This window comes from Anabrus simplex, chromosome 2 (assembly GCF_040414725.1).
Source record: "Anabrus simplex isolate iqAnaSimp1 chromosome 2, ASM4041472v1, whole genome shotgun sequence".
Classification (NCBI taxonomy): Eukaryota; Metazoa; Arthropoda; class Insecta; order Orthoptera; family Tettigoniidae; genus Anabrus; species Anabrus simplex.
The window spans coordinates 698,095,761-698,118,153 of NC_090266.1; the positions used below are offsets into that span (position 1 = coordinate 698,095,761).

The window sequence follows — 22,393 nt, forward strand, 5'->3', positions numbered from 1 at the left end:
TAGAGCTTCAGGTTAGGAAAAGTATAAGTACCAACATAGTTGGGGATTTGTGGGATCTGGTAAATGCAGCACGTGTGAAGTTTAAGAAAGCGGAGAATGTTATCAGTGGAATACTGTGTAGGAGGGATACTGACTGGAGGGTGATTGGGGATTTAAATGAGACTATGGAGTGGGTACGTGGGAAACTGGGAGCGAAATTTCTAGATCCTAATGGGTGGGTAGGAGATAGGGATCTGAGCTCAGATGGCCTTCACCTAAACCGCAGTGGTATGTATAAGTTAGGAAATTTGTATGGAAGGGTAATATGGAGGAACATTCAGGGAAACGGGGTGGCCTAGGGAGTGGTGATAAGGGAACAGGGAACTGGAAATCAAGTAGGGATGACATAAAAATGTCAGTGTTGAACTGTAGACGTATTGTAAAGAAAGGAATGGAATTAAGTAATTTAATATATATATATATATATATATATATATATATATATTTACCAGATATTGTAATAGGAGTTGAATCATGGCTGAGAAATGATATAATGGATGCAGAAGTTTTCTCACGGAACTGGAGTGTGTATCATAGAGATAGGATAGGAATGGTGGGAGGGGGAGTATTCATTCTGGTGAAAGAAGAATTTGTAAGCTACGAAAAAGTTGAAGATGAGAAACACGAAATTCTAGGTGTAAGGCACATTTCTAAAGATAATAGGCAACTTGATGTCTTTGGAGTGTACAGACCAGGAAAGGGTAGTGCTGACACAGATTCAGAATTATTTGATAAGATAATCAGCTAAGTGGGAAACGATATGGAAAGGAATGCGATTGTAGCGGGAGATCTTAATTTACCAAATGTCAATTGGGAAGGAAATGAGAACGACAGGAAGCATGACAAACAAATGGCAAATAAGCTAATATGGGAAGGACAGCTGATTCAGAAAGTGATGGAACCAACTAGAGGGAAGAATATTTTGGACGTGGTGCTGATAAAACCAGATGAGCTTGATAGAGAAACCAAAGTAATAGATGGTATTAGTGATCACGAAGCTGTTTTTGTCATAGTTAAAAATAAATGTGATAGAAAGGAAGATTTAAAAGTAGGACTGTTAGGTAGTACCATATGGCTGATAAAGCAAGCATGAGGCAGTTTTTAAAATGTAATTATGATTGGTGGAGAACAGTAAATAAGAATGTAAACAGACTCTGGGATGGGTTTAAAGCAATTGTTGAGGAATGTAAAAACAGGTTTGTACCTTTAAAGGTGGTAAGGAATGGTAAAGACCCACCTTATTATAAGAGAGAAATAAAGAGACTAAGAAGGAGGTGCAGACTGGAAAGAAAGAGTTAGAAATGGCTGTGGAAGTAAGGAGAAATTGAAGGAATTTACTAGGAAAATGAATATAGCAAAGAAGGCAGCTAAGGATAGCATGATGGCAAGCATAACTGGCAGTCATACAAATTTTAGTGAAAAATGGAAGGGTATGTATAGGTATTTTAAGGCAGAAACAGATTCCAAGAAGGACATTCCAGAAATAATTAATGAACAAGGAGAGAGTGTATGTGAGGATCTTCAAAAGGCAGAAGTATTCAATCAGCAGTATGTACAGATTGTCGGTTACAAGGAAGATGTCCAGATAGAGGAGGTGACTAATGCTAATGAAGTATTAAAATTTACATATGATAACAATGACATTTACAATAAGATACAAAAGTTGAAAACTAGAAAAGCGGCTGGAATTGATAAGATTTCTGGGAATATACTAAAGATAATGGGTTGGGATATAGTGCCATATCTGAAGTACTTATTTGATAATTGTTTGGTTGAAGGAGCTACACCAAATGAATGGAGAGTTGCTATAGTAGCCCCTGTATATAAAGGAAAGGGTGATAGACATAAAGCTGAAAATTACAGGTCAGTAAGTTTGACATGCATTGTATGTAAGCTTTGGGAAGGCATTCTTTCTGATTACATTAGATATGTTTGCAAAGTTAATAACTGGTTCGATAGAAGGCAATTCAGTTTTAGGAAAGGTTATTCCACTGAAGCTCAACTTGTAGGATTCCAGCAAGATATAGCAGATATTTTGGAATCTGGAGGTCAAATGTAATGTATCGCAATTATTATTATTATTATTATTATTATTATTATTATTATTATTATTATTATTAGATAGTGGGATCATGCAGGGAAGAAGCAATCAGCGTGGATCAACCAAGCAACTATACAGAGAGCTATATGAAATCAGTCTGGGGGCTTCAAACTAATAACTATACAGACATCATATTACTATTCATTGTAAATACTTACGTGATGTGATAATCACCCAAAAGTGCACAAGATTCTCGATAGAGTTGTAATATTATGTCAGCATCTTCTTGATCTTTATATGGAATAGCTTGGTCATCATGAGGCAACCAACGAATAACAGTCAGTGCAGTCCATAATATTATATGAGCTTCACTCAGTAAGTGGCAATATGAATTTGGACTAGTCCATCGATGTATAGTACCCGCACTTACAAAATCATGGTAGAGCAGAGGAGGTGAGGGAATTTGTAATGAATACAAAGTCCAGCTAGCACCCAATGAACTGAAAGAAAAAAATGAATAAAAAGGATCTGCAAAATATTATCAAGTACAATGACCAATTTCAAGCATAAATATAAAACTCAGTTTAATTTAAAAGAAATGTTTTCAATAACAACCCACTTCAGTGAGTGATGATCCAATGTGCGTCCAGAAGAAACTGACTTCCTGAAATTTCTAAAGATTAGCTGTTATTAACTGAACAACCAGGTACACGTGTTTCTACTTCAAAATACAGTTAAACGTGAGGGGATATACCAGAAACATTATCTTTTCTTCCTCAGAAGGCCATGGTTATTTAGAAGAATGCCATTATTTTAAGACAAGGATATGTTTTTGAGGATTATAGTGCCTGCAGAAGTTCTTGGTATTGTTATCAATAAAGGGAATTTAAACACAGATTATTCAGGTAATCTGTCTTTTCCATAAAGATAATACAGTAAAATCCTCTTTACTGAAGAATATGTACAAGTGGTTCAAACAACAATTTAAGAAAATAAAAGTACTTAAGGAAAATTTGTAATAATACATAAAAGACTATCCAGATACAATAAAATAACATTTAGAAACACATACCAGCAGCAGAGAATAAAACTTCTACATGGTTTCTGGTTTACTGTCATTCTCATGCCAATTTCCAGTGTGAGCAATGTTCTCTCCTAATATACACTGACTGACAGAGCAAATGCAACACCAAGAAGGAGTGGTCAGAACTTTATGCCAATTGCAGGGTAGACTGACGTCACTGAGGTATGCTCATGATGTGAAATGCGCCGCTGTGCTGCGCACGTAGCGAACGATAAATGGGACACGGCGTTGGCGAATGGCCCACTTCGTACCGTGATTTTTCAGCCAACAGTCATTGTAGAACGTGTTGTCGTGTGCCACATGACACGTGTATAGCTAAGAATGCCAGGCCGCCGTCAACGGAGGCATTTTCAGCAGACAGACGACTTTACGAGGGGTATGGTGATCGGGCTGAGAAGGGCAGGTTGGTCGCTTCGTCAAATCGCAGCCGATACCCATAGGGATGTGTCCACGGTGCAGCGCCTGTGGCGAAGATGGTTGGCGCAGGGACATGTGGCACGTGCGAGGGGTCCAGGCGCAGCCCGAGTGACGTCAGCACGCGAGGATCGGCACATCCGCCGCCAAGCGGTGGCAGCCCCGCACGTCACGTCAACCGCCATTCTTCAGCATGTGCAAGACACCCTGGCTGTTCCAATATCGACCAGAACAATTTCCCGTCGATTGGTTGAAGGAGGCCTGCACTCCCGGCGTCCGCTCAGAAGACTACCATTGACTCCACAGCATAGACGTGCACGCCTGGCATGGTGCCGGGCTAGAGCGACTTGGATGAGGGAATGGCGGAACGTCGTGTTCTCCGATGAGTCACGCTTCTATTCCGTCAGTGATAGTCACCGCAGACGAGTGTGGCGTCGGCGTGGAGAAAGGTCAAATTCGGCCGTAACTGTGGAGCGCCCTACCGCTAGACAACGCGGCATCATGGTTTGGAGCGCTATTGCGTATGATTCCACGTCACCTCTAGTGCGTATTCAAGGCACGTTAAATGCCCACCGCTACGTGCAGCATGTGCTGCGGCCGGTGGCACTCCCGTACCTTCAGGGGCTGCCCAATACTCTGTTTCAGCAGGATAATGCCCGCCCACACACTGCTCGCATCTCCCAACAGGCTCTACGAGGTGTACAGATGCTTCCGCGGCCAGCGTACTCTCCGGTTCTCTCACCAATCGAACACGTGTGGGATCTCATTGGACGCCGTTTGCAAACTCTGCCCCAGCCTCGTACGGACGACCAACTGTGGCAAATGGTTGACAGAGAATGGAGAACCATCCCTCAGGACACCATCCGCACTCTTATTGACTCTGTACCTCGACGTGTTTCTGCGTGCATCGCCGCTCGCGGTGGTCCTACATCCTACTGAGTCGATGCCGTGCGCATTGTGTAACCTGCATATCGGTTTGAAATAAACATCAATTATTCGTCCGTGCCGTCTCTGTTTTTTCCCCAACTTTCATCCCTTTCGAACCACTCCTCCTTGGTGTTGCATTTGCTCTGTCAGTCAGTGTAAATTGTATTGAAAGGGAAAGTGCCATGCATCACTTAGTAATTCACAACTTTTTAAACTTTTGTCACAATAATTTTGCTCTTTCGAAGTCACAAGATTTATAAATAATGCTTTCATCTAGGAAAACCATGATGCTTCGAACACAAGGGGCTTTACTTGAGAATAAATACCTATTATGAGTAATACAAAATTTCCCAAAAGTTGGACAGTAGCACCATAATGTGCAATTTATCTATACATTAGTGGAGGGATAGCACATATTGTTAAAAACGGTGTAAGCCATTACATGGAAGAAAAGGAATGAACTCAATTGAGCAGTATATCTCATTGTCTATCAGTACTAGATGGCCATTTGTGGGCATACACAACCTAACAGAACCACAATTTCAAACATGGCAAATAATTTGGAGAGAATGGGGAAGCTGGTGGATCTGCATACAGAAGGGTAGGCTGTGTGATAAGGACACCATGCCATAAGTGGAACAACAGTTATCGACATCTCCTTGAAAACCTCTTTGGAGGACATCTCAAAAGGTTGAACAATTATATTCAACATGTCACAGACCAGTCACACCAAATAACACTGCGCAAGAATTCTAGCCACTCAATCTTGAGAAATAACTGGCTTCCCCAAGCTTTTGCCAAAAAATTCAAGCCAGCTGAATATACAAGGACTTTCTCTCATTGGTTGGCTGGCGCACAAACGGTGCCTGCCATTAACTCATTATTCCGAGCTCCACGGCATAGCAACAATCACGACAATTCCCTCACTTTGTTCGTGCATGATATGACATAACAATTCAGTTGGCAGGCGTACAGTGCCTGCCGTTAACTCATCATTCCCTGCTCCGTGGTACAGCAACAAGCACGGCACTTCCTTCGTTTTGTCCAATGACATAACAATTAAGATTTTGAAAATAAGCACATACTGCACCCTTGCATGTTGACTGTCAACACATGTCCTCAGCAGCATGTCATGGGATTCTTCTATTTCAGGGGTTTCGGGCTCTTCTGACACTTGTTGACATAGATCAACAGGCTATACAAGGAAATCAACCTTACAAAAAATAAAATCCAAGAAGTGGGAGAAATTTAATTTATTAATTGTGAATGAAATTAGGGAAATTAAACAAAATTAAAAAGAGGAAAATTTTTACATCACAGATGACAGAAATTTTTATGAATGTGAACTAAACCTAGAACTTCCTTAGTAAACTTCTACGTTATTTCTTGAATTATTCAAATTTACATTTGCCACTGTTATGAAAGAAAGAGAGGAAAAGAAAACCTGAAAATTATTACATCAGATTTCTTGTAACGCTGTTAGACGATTCACCTGAGCCATGAAAATTCACTTCCCATGACCAGACTCTTGAGTTTTTCTTTAACTGAGATTATCAATATCACGTAGGATACCAAAGCCACAGAATGGATCGTAACTTGAATTGACCATTTTATAAGGGAAAAATTAATTAATTAGTTAACTTGCTCATCTGCAAGGCATAGTGCTCCAATACACTGAATATTGTAAAAATCAACAAACAAAATGATCACATCATGTTGTGTCACAACCAGACACCCTGAAAACATGTTACATTTACCATTTAAAAGATGTACTGACTTTAATTGTTCCACTGAAACACAAATCAATTAATGAAATCATAGTTAATATTGACGCTAATAAACAACTAACTTTCAGGTTATGTCAAAATGAAACTGCGAATGGAAAATCCAATAAGCACCCATGAATGTTAAATTAATTTAACACACAGTTTATGAAAGGAAACAATAAAAGAAATAAATGGTGTCATAAGTCAAAACTGAAATTAATAATAAACACCGACATCATTGGCAAAATGGCATAAAGTAACCTTACTAATAATTTAAATTACCATTATCCATAACAAATTTATAAATGATTTTAATTTTGTAATCGCTATGATTACCTATGGCAAAAAAATTAAATAAATAGCTTTAATAAACTCTACCATTCCCATGGTAAAATGAAAATAAACTGGCTTTGGTAATCACTAGCATCACTGTAAAACTAAAATTAAACTAATACTGAGGTTGATGATAACTATCACCAATCTGGTAAACAAATGTAAATAATCAATGATAATCAATACCATCAATCTGATAAACTAAAGTAAAACTATCACTGAATTTGGTTATCAACAATGCCATCAAACATGGTAAACTAAAGTTTAAGCGTCAGAGTTTAATAATCAATACATCTATGTTAAATTTAAGTTAAATAATCAAACTAGATCGAACTAACAATCTCTCCAATTATATGGATGTTGAAATATCAGTTGCATGCAAGGTCTGAAATAAATGGCACATAAATAATATTATGTTGTCGTGTTAACCAAGCCTAAATTAATATAAATGTAAAATTAAGTGAACCGTCACTTGCGGATTCCTATATTAATAATCATCATCATTGCCCAAGAGTTAAACTGCACTCAGACAGCACATGGTAAGCCACAACATTAAAATACACTAATTTAAATCTGCAACACTGACATGAACCAAATAACTCCCAGTCTTATCTTAATTTCAAAGAAAATTATGAGTGAAACATAAATCACTCTCTAAGTATTATATCAATAATTTATAATTATGTTGTGTTGTTGTTGGAGTCATCAGTCCATAGACTGGTTTGATGCAGCCCTCCATTCCAGCCTATCCTGTGCTAATATTTTCATTTCTACAAAACTACTGCATCCTACATCTGCTCTAATCTGTCGGTCATATTCACACCTTGGTCTACCCCTACTGTTCTTACTGCCTACACTTCCCTCAAAAACCAAATGAACAAGTTCTGGGTGTCTTAAGAGGTGTCCTAGTATTTTATCCCCTCTTCTAGTCAAATTTAGCCAGGTTACATGTAATTAATGTCATATTAAAACCGTATTGAAGATGATATATTAAAATTATAAAATTATTTTATTTATAACCACCTATTCAATACAATAGAATTTTATAATTTGAATAGGTGGTTATAAATAACAGAATTTTATAATTTTAATAATATTTAGCCAAATCAATCTCCTCTCACCAATTTGATTCTGTATCTCTTCATTTGTGATTTCCATCTCACCTTCAGCATTCTTCTGTAACCCCACATTCCAAAAGCCTCTATTCTCTTTCTTTCTGATGATCTATCGTCCATGCTTCAATTCCATACAATTGCACACTCCAGATGAAAGTCTTCAGCTATAATTAATCATAAATATGTACAGCAACAAATTTCTAGGTCTCATATTTTTATCATCACTCTGAAGGGTCCTAAGTGGCAAAGCATCCTTTTGATGCAATCATCCCCAATCTTATCTGATGCAATGTTTGAGACATATTTCTACCTTCGGTTCCCACGGTCCAACCAATGCTTCATCTACTCGTAAAGAAGGCAATTTATTGTTTCCCTAATTTGACCTGAATTATTTGAAATGATGCTGTGTTGATTTTATTTCTAACAAGTGTTTAATTTATCACGTAAGTTTCCAAAAAGGATTTCTGGGCATGCCGCAAAAGAGACTCTCCCCTCTGATCTCTCAAATTCAGAGCAGCTCGCTGTCAAAAGTGATTGTACTGTCACATTCCCTTCCACCTTGCAGGCATCAAATGAATCAGGACTGCATCTTTATCAATTGGCTGGCTACAGTGTGTTGTTTAATATCAAGAATTTAATTTTTTGGTCTGTATTGCATCAAAATTTACAATTACAGATATGGATAAAGGTTTCCACCTGTTCAATACAATAAAACAGTGAGATTATTAAAATATCATATATATTTATTATCTGTCATTTTGGGACCGGTTTCGGCACCTTCCTGTGCCATCATCAGCCTAGGAAATTATTGCAAGGCTTTTTTAAATAACTACATGAAACACTTGTACCAGTGTGACAACATGAATAGAGCATTCTAAACTAAGTTGTACATTTTTATAATTATGTATGTTACTTAAAATCTGTGTGATTAAAATACAGAGACTAGATTAATCCTTATGGGATAATAGACACATCATAAAACATTTATACACATTTTTAAATTTAAAGCTCTTTGCGTTATCAATTTGTTGTAACTATTATACAACTAACTGTAACACCCAGTTTTGATAAAATCTTTCTTGTAGGGCAAAACTCATACAGCTATAAAGTATGTACGACTAGCCTTAAAGAGTAATAAGAGCATTCGTTTAAAAATTTATGTCCTTAGGCACTTTCTAAAATACTAAACTAATAGCTGATTTCTAGAATAGTGTTCTCTTTATGTGGATAGAATAACTTATCATTGTCCATTTTTTAACATGAAACAGTTCCTCATAATATGTAATCTAAGAACCATCTATAATGTACAGATTTTCTTCCGTTAGAATAAAAGATCTAATGTCACAGTCCTTGTACAGTTGCTCTATTAGTGTAGGGCTGAAGCCGCGCGTTGATTGACGAGATATCTTGAGAATTTCAATTTTCAGGTGGATTTGAATGAGTTTAGAATGATCTCGAACCAACACAGACCTCAAGCACCAAGTTGACAAGCGTAGAGTCAACTTCTAGCCCGTAAACACACATCTCATTATATTGCCCCGATTTAGGGAGAGGGACCGATGTCTTTCAGATTTGTAGTAAATGTGAAGGGATGCATAAAACTGGATCGCAAGGGGCTGGTGGACCACCTAGTATATATATATATATATATATTCTTGGTTATCAAAAGGTGAAAGACACAACATTGAGAAGCAGATGAAGGCATCTCAAATGGCAAATGAAGTTCATAAGCGTAAAACTGATTTATTTTATGAAAGAAAATGAAATGCAAGAAAGAACAACACGAAGAATAAAATGCACGAATCTATTGCCTAGTATTTTTTTTTAAACCTGTGTATGTCTAACCTCACAACTAATGTCTATCATTGGTGGCAATTAATTGTTTTACTCCTTCAACACTCGTCCATAGGATTTTCAGTTTTCTACTGTTATCCGGAGACAAAACGGAAAATGGTCCTGATGAGGTCACTTCATTCCTTCATCACTTCTTTTTCAATATTTTGGATCCCAAAGTGAAGAATCTTGAGGTAACCTGTGACAGATGCACAGGTCAAAACAAAAACTATACTGTTTTCTGGTTTTTCCATTATGTGGTGCATGCTGCTCAGAGACTGAATTACATTAAATTTCATGTTTGTGGCCATTCTTGTTTAGAATGCAACAGGGACACGGCCCCTTCACACCAGAAACATATAGCAGAATTACCAGAACATTGTGTAGAAGCATTTGAGAGTGCTCGCATAAAGCAGTCTCCTTACCTTGTTCATGTTGATCGATCAATCAATCAATCAATCAATCAATCAATCAATCAATCAATCAATCAATCAATCAATCAATCAATCAATGAACCACTACTGATCTGCTTTTATGGCAGTCACCCAGGTGGCAGATTTCCCATCCATTATTTTCCTCGCCTTTCCTTAAATGATTGTAAAGTAATTGGAAATTTATCGAACATCTCCCTTGGTAAGTTATTCCAATCCCTAACTCCCTTTCCTATAAACAAATATTTGCCCCAATTTGTCCTCTTGAATTCCAACTTTATCTTTATATTGTGATCTTTCCTACTTTTAAACACACCACTCAAACTTATTCGTCTACTGATGTCATTCCACGCCATCCCTCCACTGACAGTTCGGAACATACCACTTATGTTAAAGATGTTCATTTTCATAGGGAACCTGCAATACTTATTCTGAATGAGTAAATTTATAATACCAATATAGTTGGTCCATTATTGGACATTATAATTTTTCCAGCCAACTCATTCCTGGTTGCCATTGTTTTGCCCCAGTGTGCTAAGTTGGGCTCATCAGTTGGTAAATAGCACACCGACCAAGTCACATGGCTAGTGCATACTGTGGAGGCCGCTGCGTAGGCTACTTGGAGCCACCGGCAGTGCCAATGCACTATGAGAGACTTTGCCTCATTTTCAAAAACTGATGCCTGCCTGGCCATCAGATGATGAAGGTGTTGATTCCCATAGGGAACCTGTAATATTTGTTCCGAATGAGTAAATTTATAAGCTGATGAGCCTTCTGAAAATAATATGCACTTGTGCTCCACACATGTGAATGAGTCATACGGTCAGATGCCATTACATAAAATGTATAGATTAATATAGTGCATCACGCACCGATGTGATTATGCAAAGCACAATGCTAGTGTTGACTACTTTGCTCATCAAATTTATCAAATCATACATTCAAATTTGCTGGGCTGAGTGGCTCAGACGGTTGAGGCGCTGGCCTACTGACCCTAACTAGGCAGGTTCGATCCTGGCTCGGTCCGGTGGTATTTGAAGGTGCTGGAACACGTCAGCCTCGTGTCGGTAGATTTACTGGCACGTAAAAGAACTCCTGTGGGACTAAATTCCAGCAGCTCGGCGTCTCCAAAAACTGTAAAAGTAGTTAGTGGGAAGCAAAGCAAATAACATTACTATTTAAATTAAAATTTGCCTGAATTTTCTCTAAATGGCGAAGTAGCTAGTTGCTATCTTTGAAATTCTGTCGCCAAATAACTTCAAAGTGACTCCAGATCGCTGGAATTGTCAATTTATCTAGAAATCTCACTCCCAAAGAAAGAATTCTTTTTATCTGAGACATGACTACTAAAGACAGGAACGAATAAACATACAAAAAGGACTTAAAATACATATAACAACAAAAATTATGGTTATGATCTTCTTGTCATAATATGATGTCTTTAAGTTGACAAAAAGTGGTCAATAGTGTGCAACGTCTGAGTGGATTTTCTGTATACTTTGTAAGACATGTTGCCATTATTTCTGCTGATTATGATGTCTCAATAATTTCATATTTTGTTACTTTCTGACTCCAATGAAAACCTGATGGACTTGTGTAAAGAATTTAGTGTTTAATAACTGGTGTGCATTATCACATATGCCTATTACATCATCTACGCATCTGCTCCAGTGTAAGATTCCTTTTGAATGCTGACCTGTTAAGAAGATGTTTTCGTCACTTAAGTGTGGCCAGTATCCAGTACAGGTCATTATCCTCATGGTTGTTCCATATTGAATGATTTTATTCAGAGCAATTATAATAAGAAGTATTTCTTATCCACCTATTCAATACAAATCCACCTTTATTGGTGGTTACATTTTCATAAAATTTAATACTTCTAAGGGACACATGTAAACAGACTCTGGGATGGGTTTAAACCAATTGTTGAGGAATGTGAAAACAGGTTTGTACCTTTAAAGGTGGTAAGGAATGGTAAAGATCCACTATATTATCACAGAGAAGTAAAGAGACAAAGAAAGAGGTGCAGGTTGGAAAGAAGTAGACTTAGAAATGGCTGCAGAAGTAAGGAGAAATTGAAGGAATTTACTAGGAAATTGAATCTAGCAAAGAAGTCAGCTAAGGATAACATGATAGCAAGCATAATTGGCAGTCATATATGAGAGAGAGAGAGAGAGAGAGAGGGAGGGGGATATCTTCAAAAGGCAGAATATTTAGTCAGCAGTATGTAAAGATTGTTGGTTACAAGGATAACGTCCAGCGAGAGGAGGTGACTAATGCTAAAGAAATATTAAAATGTACCTATGATAATAATTACATTTACAATAAGATACAAAAGTTGAAAACTAGAAAAGCAGCTGGAATTGGTACAGTTTTGGGGGATATACTAAAGACAATGGGTTGGGATATATATATATATCTGAAGTACTTATTTGATTATTGTTTGCATGAAGGAGCTATACCAAATGAATGGTGAGTTGCTATAGTAGCCCCTGTGTATAAAGGAAACGGTGATAGATATAAAGCTGAAAATTACATGCTAGTCAGTTAGACGTGCATTGCTTGCAAACTTTGGGAAAGCATTCGTTCTGATTATAGTAGACATGCTTGAAAAATTTATAACCGATTTGACAGAAGACAGTTCAGGTTCAGGAAAGGTTATTCCACTGAAGCTCAACTTGTAGGATTCCAGCAAGATATAGCAGACATCCTGGATTCAGGGGGTCAAATGGACTATATTGCAATTGACTATCTAAAGCATTTGTTAGGGTAGATCATGGGAGATTACTGGCAAAAATGAGTGCAATTGGACCAGACAAAGGAGTGACTGAATGGGTGGCTATATTTCTAGAAAATAGAAAATACAGAATTAGAGTAGGCGAAGCTTTATCTGACCCTGTAATAATTAAGAGGGAAATTCCTGAAGGCAGTATTATGGAACCTTTATGTTTTCTTATATATATCAATGATATTAGTATAGAAATGAAATCAGAGATAAGGCATTTTGCAGATAATGTTATTCTGAACAGAGTTATAAATAAGTTACAAGATTGTGAGCAACTGCAAAATTATCTCAATGTTGTGAGATGGACAGAAGGCAATGGTATGACGATAAACAGGGTTAAAAGTCAGGTTGTGAGTTTCACAAATAGGAAAAGTCCTCTTAGTTTTAATTTTACTGTGTTGATGGCGTGAAAGTTCCTTTTGGGATCATTGTAAGTACCTAGGTGTTAATATAAGGAAAGATCTTCATTGGGGTAATCACATAAATAGGACTGTAAATTAAGGGTACAGATCTCTGCACATTGTTATGAGGGTATTTAGGGGTTGTAGTATGAATGTAAAGGAGAGGGCATATAAGTCCTGGTAAGACCCCAAGCAGAGTATGGTTCCAGTGTATGGGACCCTCACCAAGATTACTCGATTCAAGAAACGGAAAAAATCCAAAGAAAAAGCAGCTCGATTTGTTATGGGTGATTTTCGACGAAGGAGAAGCGTTACAAGAATGTTGCAAAGTTTGGGCTGGTAAACCATCAGAGAAAGGAGATGAGCTTTTCGACTAAGTGGTATGTAATACCAATATAAATGGTCCGTTATTGGACAGTTCAGGTTCAGGAAAGGTTACTCCACTGAAGCTCAACTTGTAGGATTCCAGCAAGATATAGCAGACATCCTGGATTCAGGAGGTCAAATGGACTACCTGAACTTCCCTATTGGAATCAACATCTACAACATCTATAAGTGGTATGTTCCGAGCGGTCAGCAAAAAGATGGCGTGGAATGACATTAGTAGACGAATATGTTGGAATGGTGTCTTTAAAAGTATGAAAGATCACAATATGAAGATAAAGTTGGAAATCAAGAGGACAAATTGGGGCAAATATTTGTTTATAGGAAGGGGCGTTAGGGATTGGAATTACTTACCAAGGGAGATGTTCAATAACTTCCCAATTTCTTTGCAATCATTTAAGAAAAGTCTAGGAAAACAACAGATGGGGTATCTACCACCCTGGCAACTGCCCTAAATACAGATCAGTAGTGATTGATTGATTGATTGAAGGAAGGAAGGAAGGAAGGAAGGAAGGAAGGAAGGAAGGAAGGAATGAAAAAAATTCAGTACTAGCTGTTACCCATGGCTACACTCACGAGGATTTTGTAATTTGATAAAATTATCCGTTCCTTGTTACTGCACTAAAGCATTGTCCTAAAATCCCTAAAGTATAAAAACTCACAGAAAAATTGCATTTCATTTACCCCAGAACCTCTATGTAAAACCTGGTGTGTGGTATTGCCTTTCAGGGCTAAGATGACAAGGCTACTGGTAGAGCTAACTCAGAAACATGCGACATGGAACTCTACATGTCAGAAACAGTCCTCTCTCAAGTTGAAAACAGGAATACATTGGTTTCTTTACTTCTAGAGGAGATTCCAAACACCTATTTCCATGTCTGAAACATCTTTCGTTTTTAAGTATAAGTATCCTCATAAAAAGAATTCAACTCCTTCTTCACTTATTTTCAGCCCCCGTTAAGTGGCTTTTCCAAAAGCAAGGAATACATGTTCCTTTACTTTTAAAGGAGATCCCAAATACCTATTTTAAAGTCTGTAACATTTTCAGTTTTTTATATATAAGTATGTTCATAAACAGAATTCAACTCCTTTTCTCCTTTCCATCCCACCCCCCTTAAGTGAACTTTCCAAAAACAAAAAATATGCGTTTCTTTACTTTTAAAGGAAATTCCAGATACCAATTTTCATGTCTGTAATATATTAAGTTTATGAGATATACTGTAGATATTCTCATTTTAAAAAACACCCGCTTTTTCAATTCTTTTCGCCCCCTTAAGTGGATTATTCCGAAAAGAAAAAAATATGTATTTCTTTTATTTTTAAAGGAGATTCCAAGTACCAATTTCCATGTCTGTAACATCTTCAGTTTTCAATATATATGTATCCTCATAAAAAGAAGTCAATTCCTTCACTTATTTTCACCCCCTTCCCCCATTAAGTGGACTTTCCGAAAACAAATATATGTTTTTCTTTACTTTTAAAGGAGACTTCAGATACAAATTTTCACATCTATAACATCTTCAGTTTTTGAGATATACGTATTCTCATAAAAAGAATTCAACTCCTTCCACACTTCTTTTCACACCTCCCCCCAAACCCCATCAAATGGATTTTAAGAAAACAAAAATTTGTGTTTCTTTATTGTTAAAGGAGATTCCAAATACCAATATTCACATCTGTAACATACTCAGTTTTCTGAGATATTAAGTATCCCAATTAAAAAATTCAAACCCATTTTCAGTCCTTTTCATCCCCCACACTAAGTGGACTTTCCTAAAACCAAAAGTACGTGTTTCTTTATTTTAAAGGGGATTCCAAATACCAATCTTCATGTGTGTAACATGGTAGGTTTTTGTGATATATTGTACATAAACTCATTTTTTTTAAAAGTACCAAATTTCTCAATACTTTTCACCCCTGAAGTGGGTTTTCCAAAAACAAAAAATATGTGTTTCTGTATTTCTAAAAGGAGATTCCGAATACCAATTTTCATGTCTGTAACATCTTCAGTTTCTGAGATATATGTATCCTCATAAAAAAGAATTCAACCCCTTTTTCAGTCCTTTTTACCCCACCCCCCACATGGATTTTCCAAAAACAAAAATATATGTGTTTCTTTATTTTTAAAGAAGATTCCAAATACCAATATTCACCTGTGTAACATATTCAGTTATTGAGATATAAGTATCCCAATTAGAGGATTCAACCCCATTTTCATTCCTTTCCTCCTTCCCCTCCATTGAGTGAATTTTCTGAAAACCAAAAAATATGTGTGTCTTTATTTTTAAAGGAGATTCCAAATACCAAATTTTATGTCTGTAACATGTTAATTTTTTTAGATTTACTCGCTTTAAAAATTCACCCAATTTTCATTTCTTTTCACACACACACAAACACACACACACACTCACACTCATATTTTCTGAAATAAAAAAATTGTGTTTATTCATTTATAATGGAGATTCCAAATATCAATATTCACATCTGCAACGTACTCAGTTTTTGAGATGAGCTGCACACTAGCTATAACAAACTCTCATTGTATGGTAATCTCTTGCATAACAATATAAAGTGTGCATTTCATATTAAGCATCACAGGTGAATGAATACCTCATTCTAGAAATCTTTGGTTTTGCTAAAAACATATGGATACTAATTTAAAAAATACCAATCAAACTAATAATGTGTCTACAAGATTTTTCACTTTTAAAGAATTAGTTTTAACTCTTGAAATGAAAGAATTAATTTGGTAAATTTTACTCACTTGTGACTGCTACAGCTACTAGTAGTGCTCTCAGAACATGCCAGCAGCAAAAGGAAGGAATGAGATAAGAGAAGATGCTGCACACCAAGGAAAGGATGTAGCCCGACCAAACATACTGGATCACTCCATGTTGGAGATGCCTGAAAAGAAAATTATCAATAAATTAAATGGGAAAAGTGGGAAAATTAATAAAAAATCAGGAGAAAGGCCACTGATGGAAAAATCTCTTCCTGGAGACGCATTATAAAAAAATTATGTTGTGCATAACAAAATCACACGGATCAGCAGCATGTAGCCGAATTTCATAGTCAGTCATTAGGTCAGCAGAAGTTTAGAAACTTTCTTGATAGGATTTGCAGGGGATAGGAATCATTTTGTAGCTACAAGTTTTATACAAGATATTCCAGGTCCCTTTGTGCTACGATGGGCGAGCATCTTTTTCCATCTCTGTGTCTCGCAAGCTTGTTCAAAGTTTCCTAGCTTTATTAAAGATCTCGTCAAAGATATATCTAGTTATTTTCATGGTATTCTCAAAAGCTTAGGAAAATACAATGAATTACAGAGATTTCTCAGTCTAAAACCATACAAACTTTTACAACCTACAAAAACTAGGTGGCACTCTTTATTAGCAATGGTATCCAGATTGGCTAAACAATTTCTTATGTTAACATCATATTTTACAAGTGCTGCCTTGGAAGATAAGCTTTTAGTACCAGAAAACATCTCCCGAAGTTGTATCTAGAATTCCCAGAATATGAATTTTCAATATATGTGGATCTAAATCTTGAAACGCAATCTGAAAGTACCAAAATTCACCTATTCTAGGATAGAATTTCTGTCTTCTATAAGCAAATTTTCTCAGTGAATAATAATCAAATGGACTCAGTTACCCTTTGTAGGCATTTTGATTTGACACCATCAAGGCTACGCAATGCCAATTTTAACATTCCATTTAACTCTACCAGATGGAAAACTCATAAGTTATTTGCTGGATGATCTATGGTCAAGAATTAATTTTAACATGCCATTTAACTCTACCAGATGGAAAACTGATCTCTGCTGGATGATCTATGGTCAAGAATTAATAAATGTTAATCAATCTGAATACCTGTGGTACAAGTGTTCAAGCAGTTTTTAGACTTTTCAGATTAGAGGGAATAAGAACAGACATTCGTTTATAATGTACAGAAGACAAGCATAAGGATAAGCTGTGATATATTTTGTTATTAATGTTTCTCCTTCAATTTGCTTTATATGTAGCACCGACACAGACAGGTCTTATGGCGACGATTGGATAGGAAAGACCTAGGAGTGGAAAGGAAGTGGCCATAGCCTTAATTAACGTACAGCCCCAGCATTCACCTGGTGTGAAAATGGGAAACCAAGGAAACAATAATTGAAATTAAGAGGGTTCCTCCTATTCAATACAAAAACATTTATTAACGTGAATGAATCACATATCGTTCACATGAAGTACTAGTTTCGGCACTAAACTTGTGCCATCATCAGCCAACAAGTCAAATCGGGCAAACACAATATAACTTTAAAACACAATATAACACTTGCACAGATGAATATGAAATAAAATATGGTATATGATGATATTGCATATTAGTTTAAAATCCATTAAAATGACGAGGACTTCATTGTTGTATGCCCATGGCGGTCTGTCCAACTTCTATAGGTCTTTAGTTTAATCCGTTAAAATTATGCTGCAGAGTTTAACATCATATGAAAAGTTAACACTGTGTGTTCTGCAGTTTGGTTCCAAAAAGTAAACATGCATATGACGAATTTGGTTAGATCCAAAGAATTAATTCCCACTTCAATATGGGTTATGGAACCTGGAGAAGAAAATAAAAGTCTAATTAGGCAAGAGATAGGAAGGAAAGAATTAAAAGAAACATCTACAAAAAAACGAGAGATGACTGGAAACGAACTCAGCCTGCCTGAGTGATCGGCGGACGGAGCTGGACTGATGGATGTGGTCATGAGGTTGCGGGGCGAGGCAGAGGGGAGGGGTGAGGTAGAGACGGAGCAGCAGTCACGGAACTAAGGTGGAGCGGGAAGATGTGGTAGTGGGGGTAAATTATGTGGATTTACACTGCGTATGGTTTGAAAAATCAAATTGTTTTTAGGCGGTCTAATACTTTTTAACCATTTAATTAAGAGATCGTACAGAATATTAGATTTCTCAGAAATTTCATTTAAATTATAGTTAGGGTTGAAATATTGATCGCAGTGAATGAAACAATTTACGACAATGTTCATGATTGGTCCTTTGTTTGCTATTTGAAGTATCTCAAAATCATGTTCTATATCAGTGAACTTATGATTACAGTCGTGAATGTGTTGGCCTATAGCGGAAAACTTGTTATATCTTACTGCGCTGACATGCTCTGAATATCTGGTTGTGAAGCTGCATCCTGTTTGTCCCACGTAAGAGGCTCTGCAGTCGATACACTGGAATCTATAGATTCCAGATTTAGAAAATCTGTTAGAGGTGTTGACTGATGTTGAATTATGTATAATTTCTGAAGTTTTATTATTAGTTCTGAAGAAAAAGTTTACGTTATGTTTTCAAAAGAGAATCGTGATCTGATGGACATTGTCGTTGAATGTAAACGTAGATGAAATGGTAGTTTTATGTCTCTCTTTTGTGAGAGTAGTCTTAGGCCAGTGTCTAAATTGATTAATTATCTGTTCTATAAATGATCTGTTGTAACCGTTAAATTTGGCGATTGCTTTTTTTTAATTACGTTGCATCGACACAGATATGTCTTACGGCGACGATGGGCTAGGAAAGGCCTTGGAATTGGAAGGAAGCGGCCGTGGCCTTAATTAAGGTACAGCCCCGGCATTTGCCTGGTGTGAAAATGGGAAACCACGGAAAACCATCTTCAGGGCTGCCGACAGTGGGGCTCGAACCCACTATCTCCCGATTACTGGATACTGGCCGCACTTAGAGGTCTTTTTTAGACATAGGTATCATGCGTGAACGCACGATGAACCATGATATTGTACGCTGCACGTTTGTGTGTTTTGGGGTGTATGGAATCTTGACAAATAGTATTGGCAGTTTGTGTCTGTTTTCTGAAGATTTTATATGAAAGAGCAGATGGATTTCTGAGAATAGTTAAATCCAGATAATTAATTACTTTATTATTTTCGGACTCAAGCATAAATTTGATGTGGGGGTCAATATTATTTAGTTCTTGCAGGGTAGAGGTCGCATTCTTGATTTCTTGATCCATTATAACAAATGTGTCTTCAACATACCTGGCCCACATGAGGATGTTTGGAAAAGTGCTGCTATTTATTTTTGTATATTCCAGATAGTCTAAGTAAATGTCCGCTAAAATTCCCGATGCGGGTGATCCCATGGCCAGTCCATTTTGTTGATAGATGGTTTCATCAAATTTAAAGAAATTATTGTTGATGACCAGTTTTAGAAGAGAAATAAAATCTTGTATTTCTAATTTCCTGAGAGAGCTCTGTTTGTTTAAGTTGTTTTCAATAATGGAGAAAATTTTGGTTGTGGGTATTCTTGGATTCATGTTTAGTATGTCAAATGAATGAAGGGTATGGTAGGGTTGTATATTAAATGACTTAATTTTTTCAATTAGTTCAGTGGTGTTTTTGATGGATTGTTTAGAGAGAAATTGATAGTACATACTGCCCCCTTCATACCGGGCTTGGCTCAGCCGAAGAACGAGAGTCCCAAGGGTGGACCGTTCGTTGTCTGGCTTTGCTAATTTTTGACGGTAGGGAAAGAGACAAGGACTAGCGACAATAATACAAAAATATAAAACAACAAGTTTCTGACATTTATTACAAACTAGCACCTTCAACAATAACAAAATTTAATAAATCTTGATGGTAAAATTTTTTTTTTCTTCTCTGCCAGTTCTGATTAATTTCTCCAATATTCTGGATGACCTTAGTTCTGTAAATATACAGAGTAATATTAGCCTTATTTATGGCTTAACGAATGAACAACAAAAATAAAAATTTACATTTCGTTAGGAAGACTTCCTTTCAATAATGTCATTATTTATAATTTAAAAGAAATTGAAACTGTCCGATTCAAATTTATCTTGGACGTTGAAAATAACAGACTTATTTATATTTACATTTGCTATCTCAAATAAAATTTTCCGTCTTTAATGTACAGGATTAAACGTTGCTTCAATTAATTGAAAAATAGTGAAATCAAATCTTACTGAAATATTACTCAAAAATGTCTCCACTGGACTTAATTTTACCAACTCGTGTTTATACAATAATTATTACTTCAAAACTTTCCCTAATATTTCATCAGGCAAACGTGATGTCAATCTTTAGCGCCTGACATTTCTAAGAAATTCTTAATGTCGTAGGCTTTACAAAAACAATTGGTGAAACTTGTCCACTGAAATAATCCTTTCTTATTCATTATTATATGGTACTATGAACCTTTCTCTACTTAGATTCAAAATAAAAATCACTAAAGGTTTAAAATCTTCAAAAGTTATATCACCAGAAACAGCGATGTTGATAATTAGGACTCATGTAACGAACACGTGGCCGGGTCAAAAACCATATTCAAAGAAAATATCACAATTCACTGAAATAATTATCAATCACACACACAGCATTCACACTAAGGCACACGAGAATTATTTACACTATTTACAACGAATTCTAGCCTTTGAATATTAAATTTTGATTTTTAATCCTAAATCTTTGAAATTTCTCGATGACGGTATTGGCTAAAGAAAAAAATTATTTACGTCCCACAGAAATGTGATAGAGTCTGGATGATCACTTAGTTAAATAAGATGAGATTTACAATGTTAACCATGAGAACATCGGAGGTTGATACCTGAAGAAATTGTCGTCAACAAAATCGCACATAGAATAGGTCAAATATTAGCATTCTCTTTCATGGTTCATGAGTCACGATATTATTATTACACAACTCCAGGTTAATCAATTAACACGTGCTCCACATGAAGAATTTACGTCCAACAACACGTATTCTCCAAATACGACTCATTAAATGGATTCACAATTCAACAACACACAACTAATCCATTCTTAAGTCAACAAATTACAATAAATGAATCGTCGAGATTCTGCCATATTCCAAGCTCATTGTCATCCTAATTGAGCACACACTAACATCATACACACAAAATCAAGTAATATTTAAACTCATGACCCTTATTAATTTATTTAACCCGAGATGAAAATTTATTATTATTATTATTATTATTATTATTATTATTATTATTAGATGTGCTAGATCTCAAATTCACGCAAACAAGGATTCGACAATATGCCAGATGACACTAACACGCCTGAAATCATACAGGAAGAAATGTAACATAGAAATCTGGCGTAACACAACATGCCGTAATTCTGTCCCACACGTATTCAGAAAAAATTATTTTCAGAATTAAATTATTAATTATCGGTGAGGATAATTATTTTTAAATCACATTAGACTATTAAATGGGACAGCTAGAATAATTGTAGAAGACACACACACGTTCTGGCTATACTAATAGAGACCAAAAATCACTCATACACAAATGACTATACTACCACCTCCCATATGAAAGAAGAATGAAAATTTTCAAAACTACTGCAAGACTAGAAGAAACATTACCACTAATGAATAAGTAAGCATTATTTCTACAAAGATGAACAAGTAAACATTATAAAAAGGTACCGTACTTAAATGATTGAGGGAACAGGATTTCTGCCGATGAGCTGGAGCATGTGGCATGCTATTTGCCCGCGGTCGCTATCTCTCCTTGTCATAGATCGCCTACATCTTAATGCAGCATTATAGCCTTAATGATCAAAGTAGAGTTGTTGTAGGCTTCCTCTTCATGGTATAGCAACAACTTGAAATGCTTGTTCCAGCACGTGGCGACTCTCTTCCTTCTTCTCGTACAGTAGAAGCCGAAACTGACAAACAATTTTAGGATATGTTCTGTACACACACACACGACGACTTTAGAGATGAAATTATACGTAACTTTAATTGCAAAAATCTGCCAAACTCGTAGATCCGAATAATAATGAA

General features: G+C 36.4%; 1 protein-coding gene across 6 annotated transcripts in view; it reads right to left on the bottom strand.

Annotated features, from left to right (window-relative positions):
• Nucleotides 1-22,393, bottom strand: part of LOC136864377 (BLOC-2 complex member HPS3) — a 360,759-nt gene that overhangs the window by 154,538 nt on the left and 183,828 nt on the right. For all 6 annotated transcript variants that reach the window (XM_067141299.2, XM_068226258.1, XM_068226259.1 and 3 more), the window contains 2 exons: nucleotides 16,318-16,457; nucleotides 2,299-2,580 (listed from right to left, as the gene is read on the bottom strand). In XM_067141299.2, coding sequence (XP_066997400.2) covers nucleotides 2,299-2,580; nucleotides 16,318-16,457 — 422 coding nt within the window. The remainder of the gene's footprint in view (nucleotides 1-2,298; nucleotides 2,581-16,317; nucleotides 16,458-22,393) is intronic.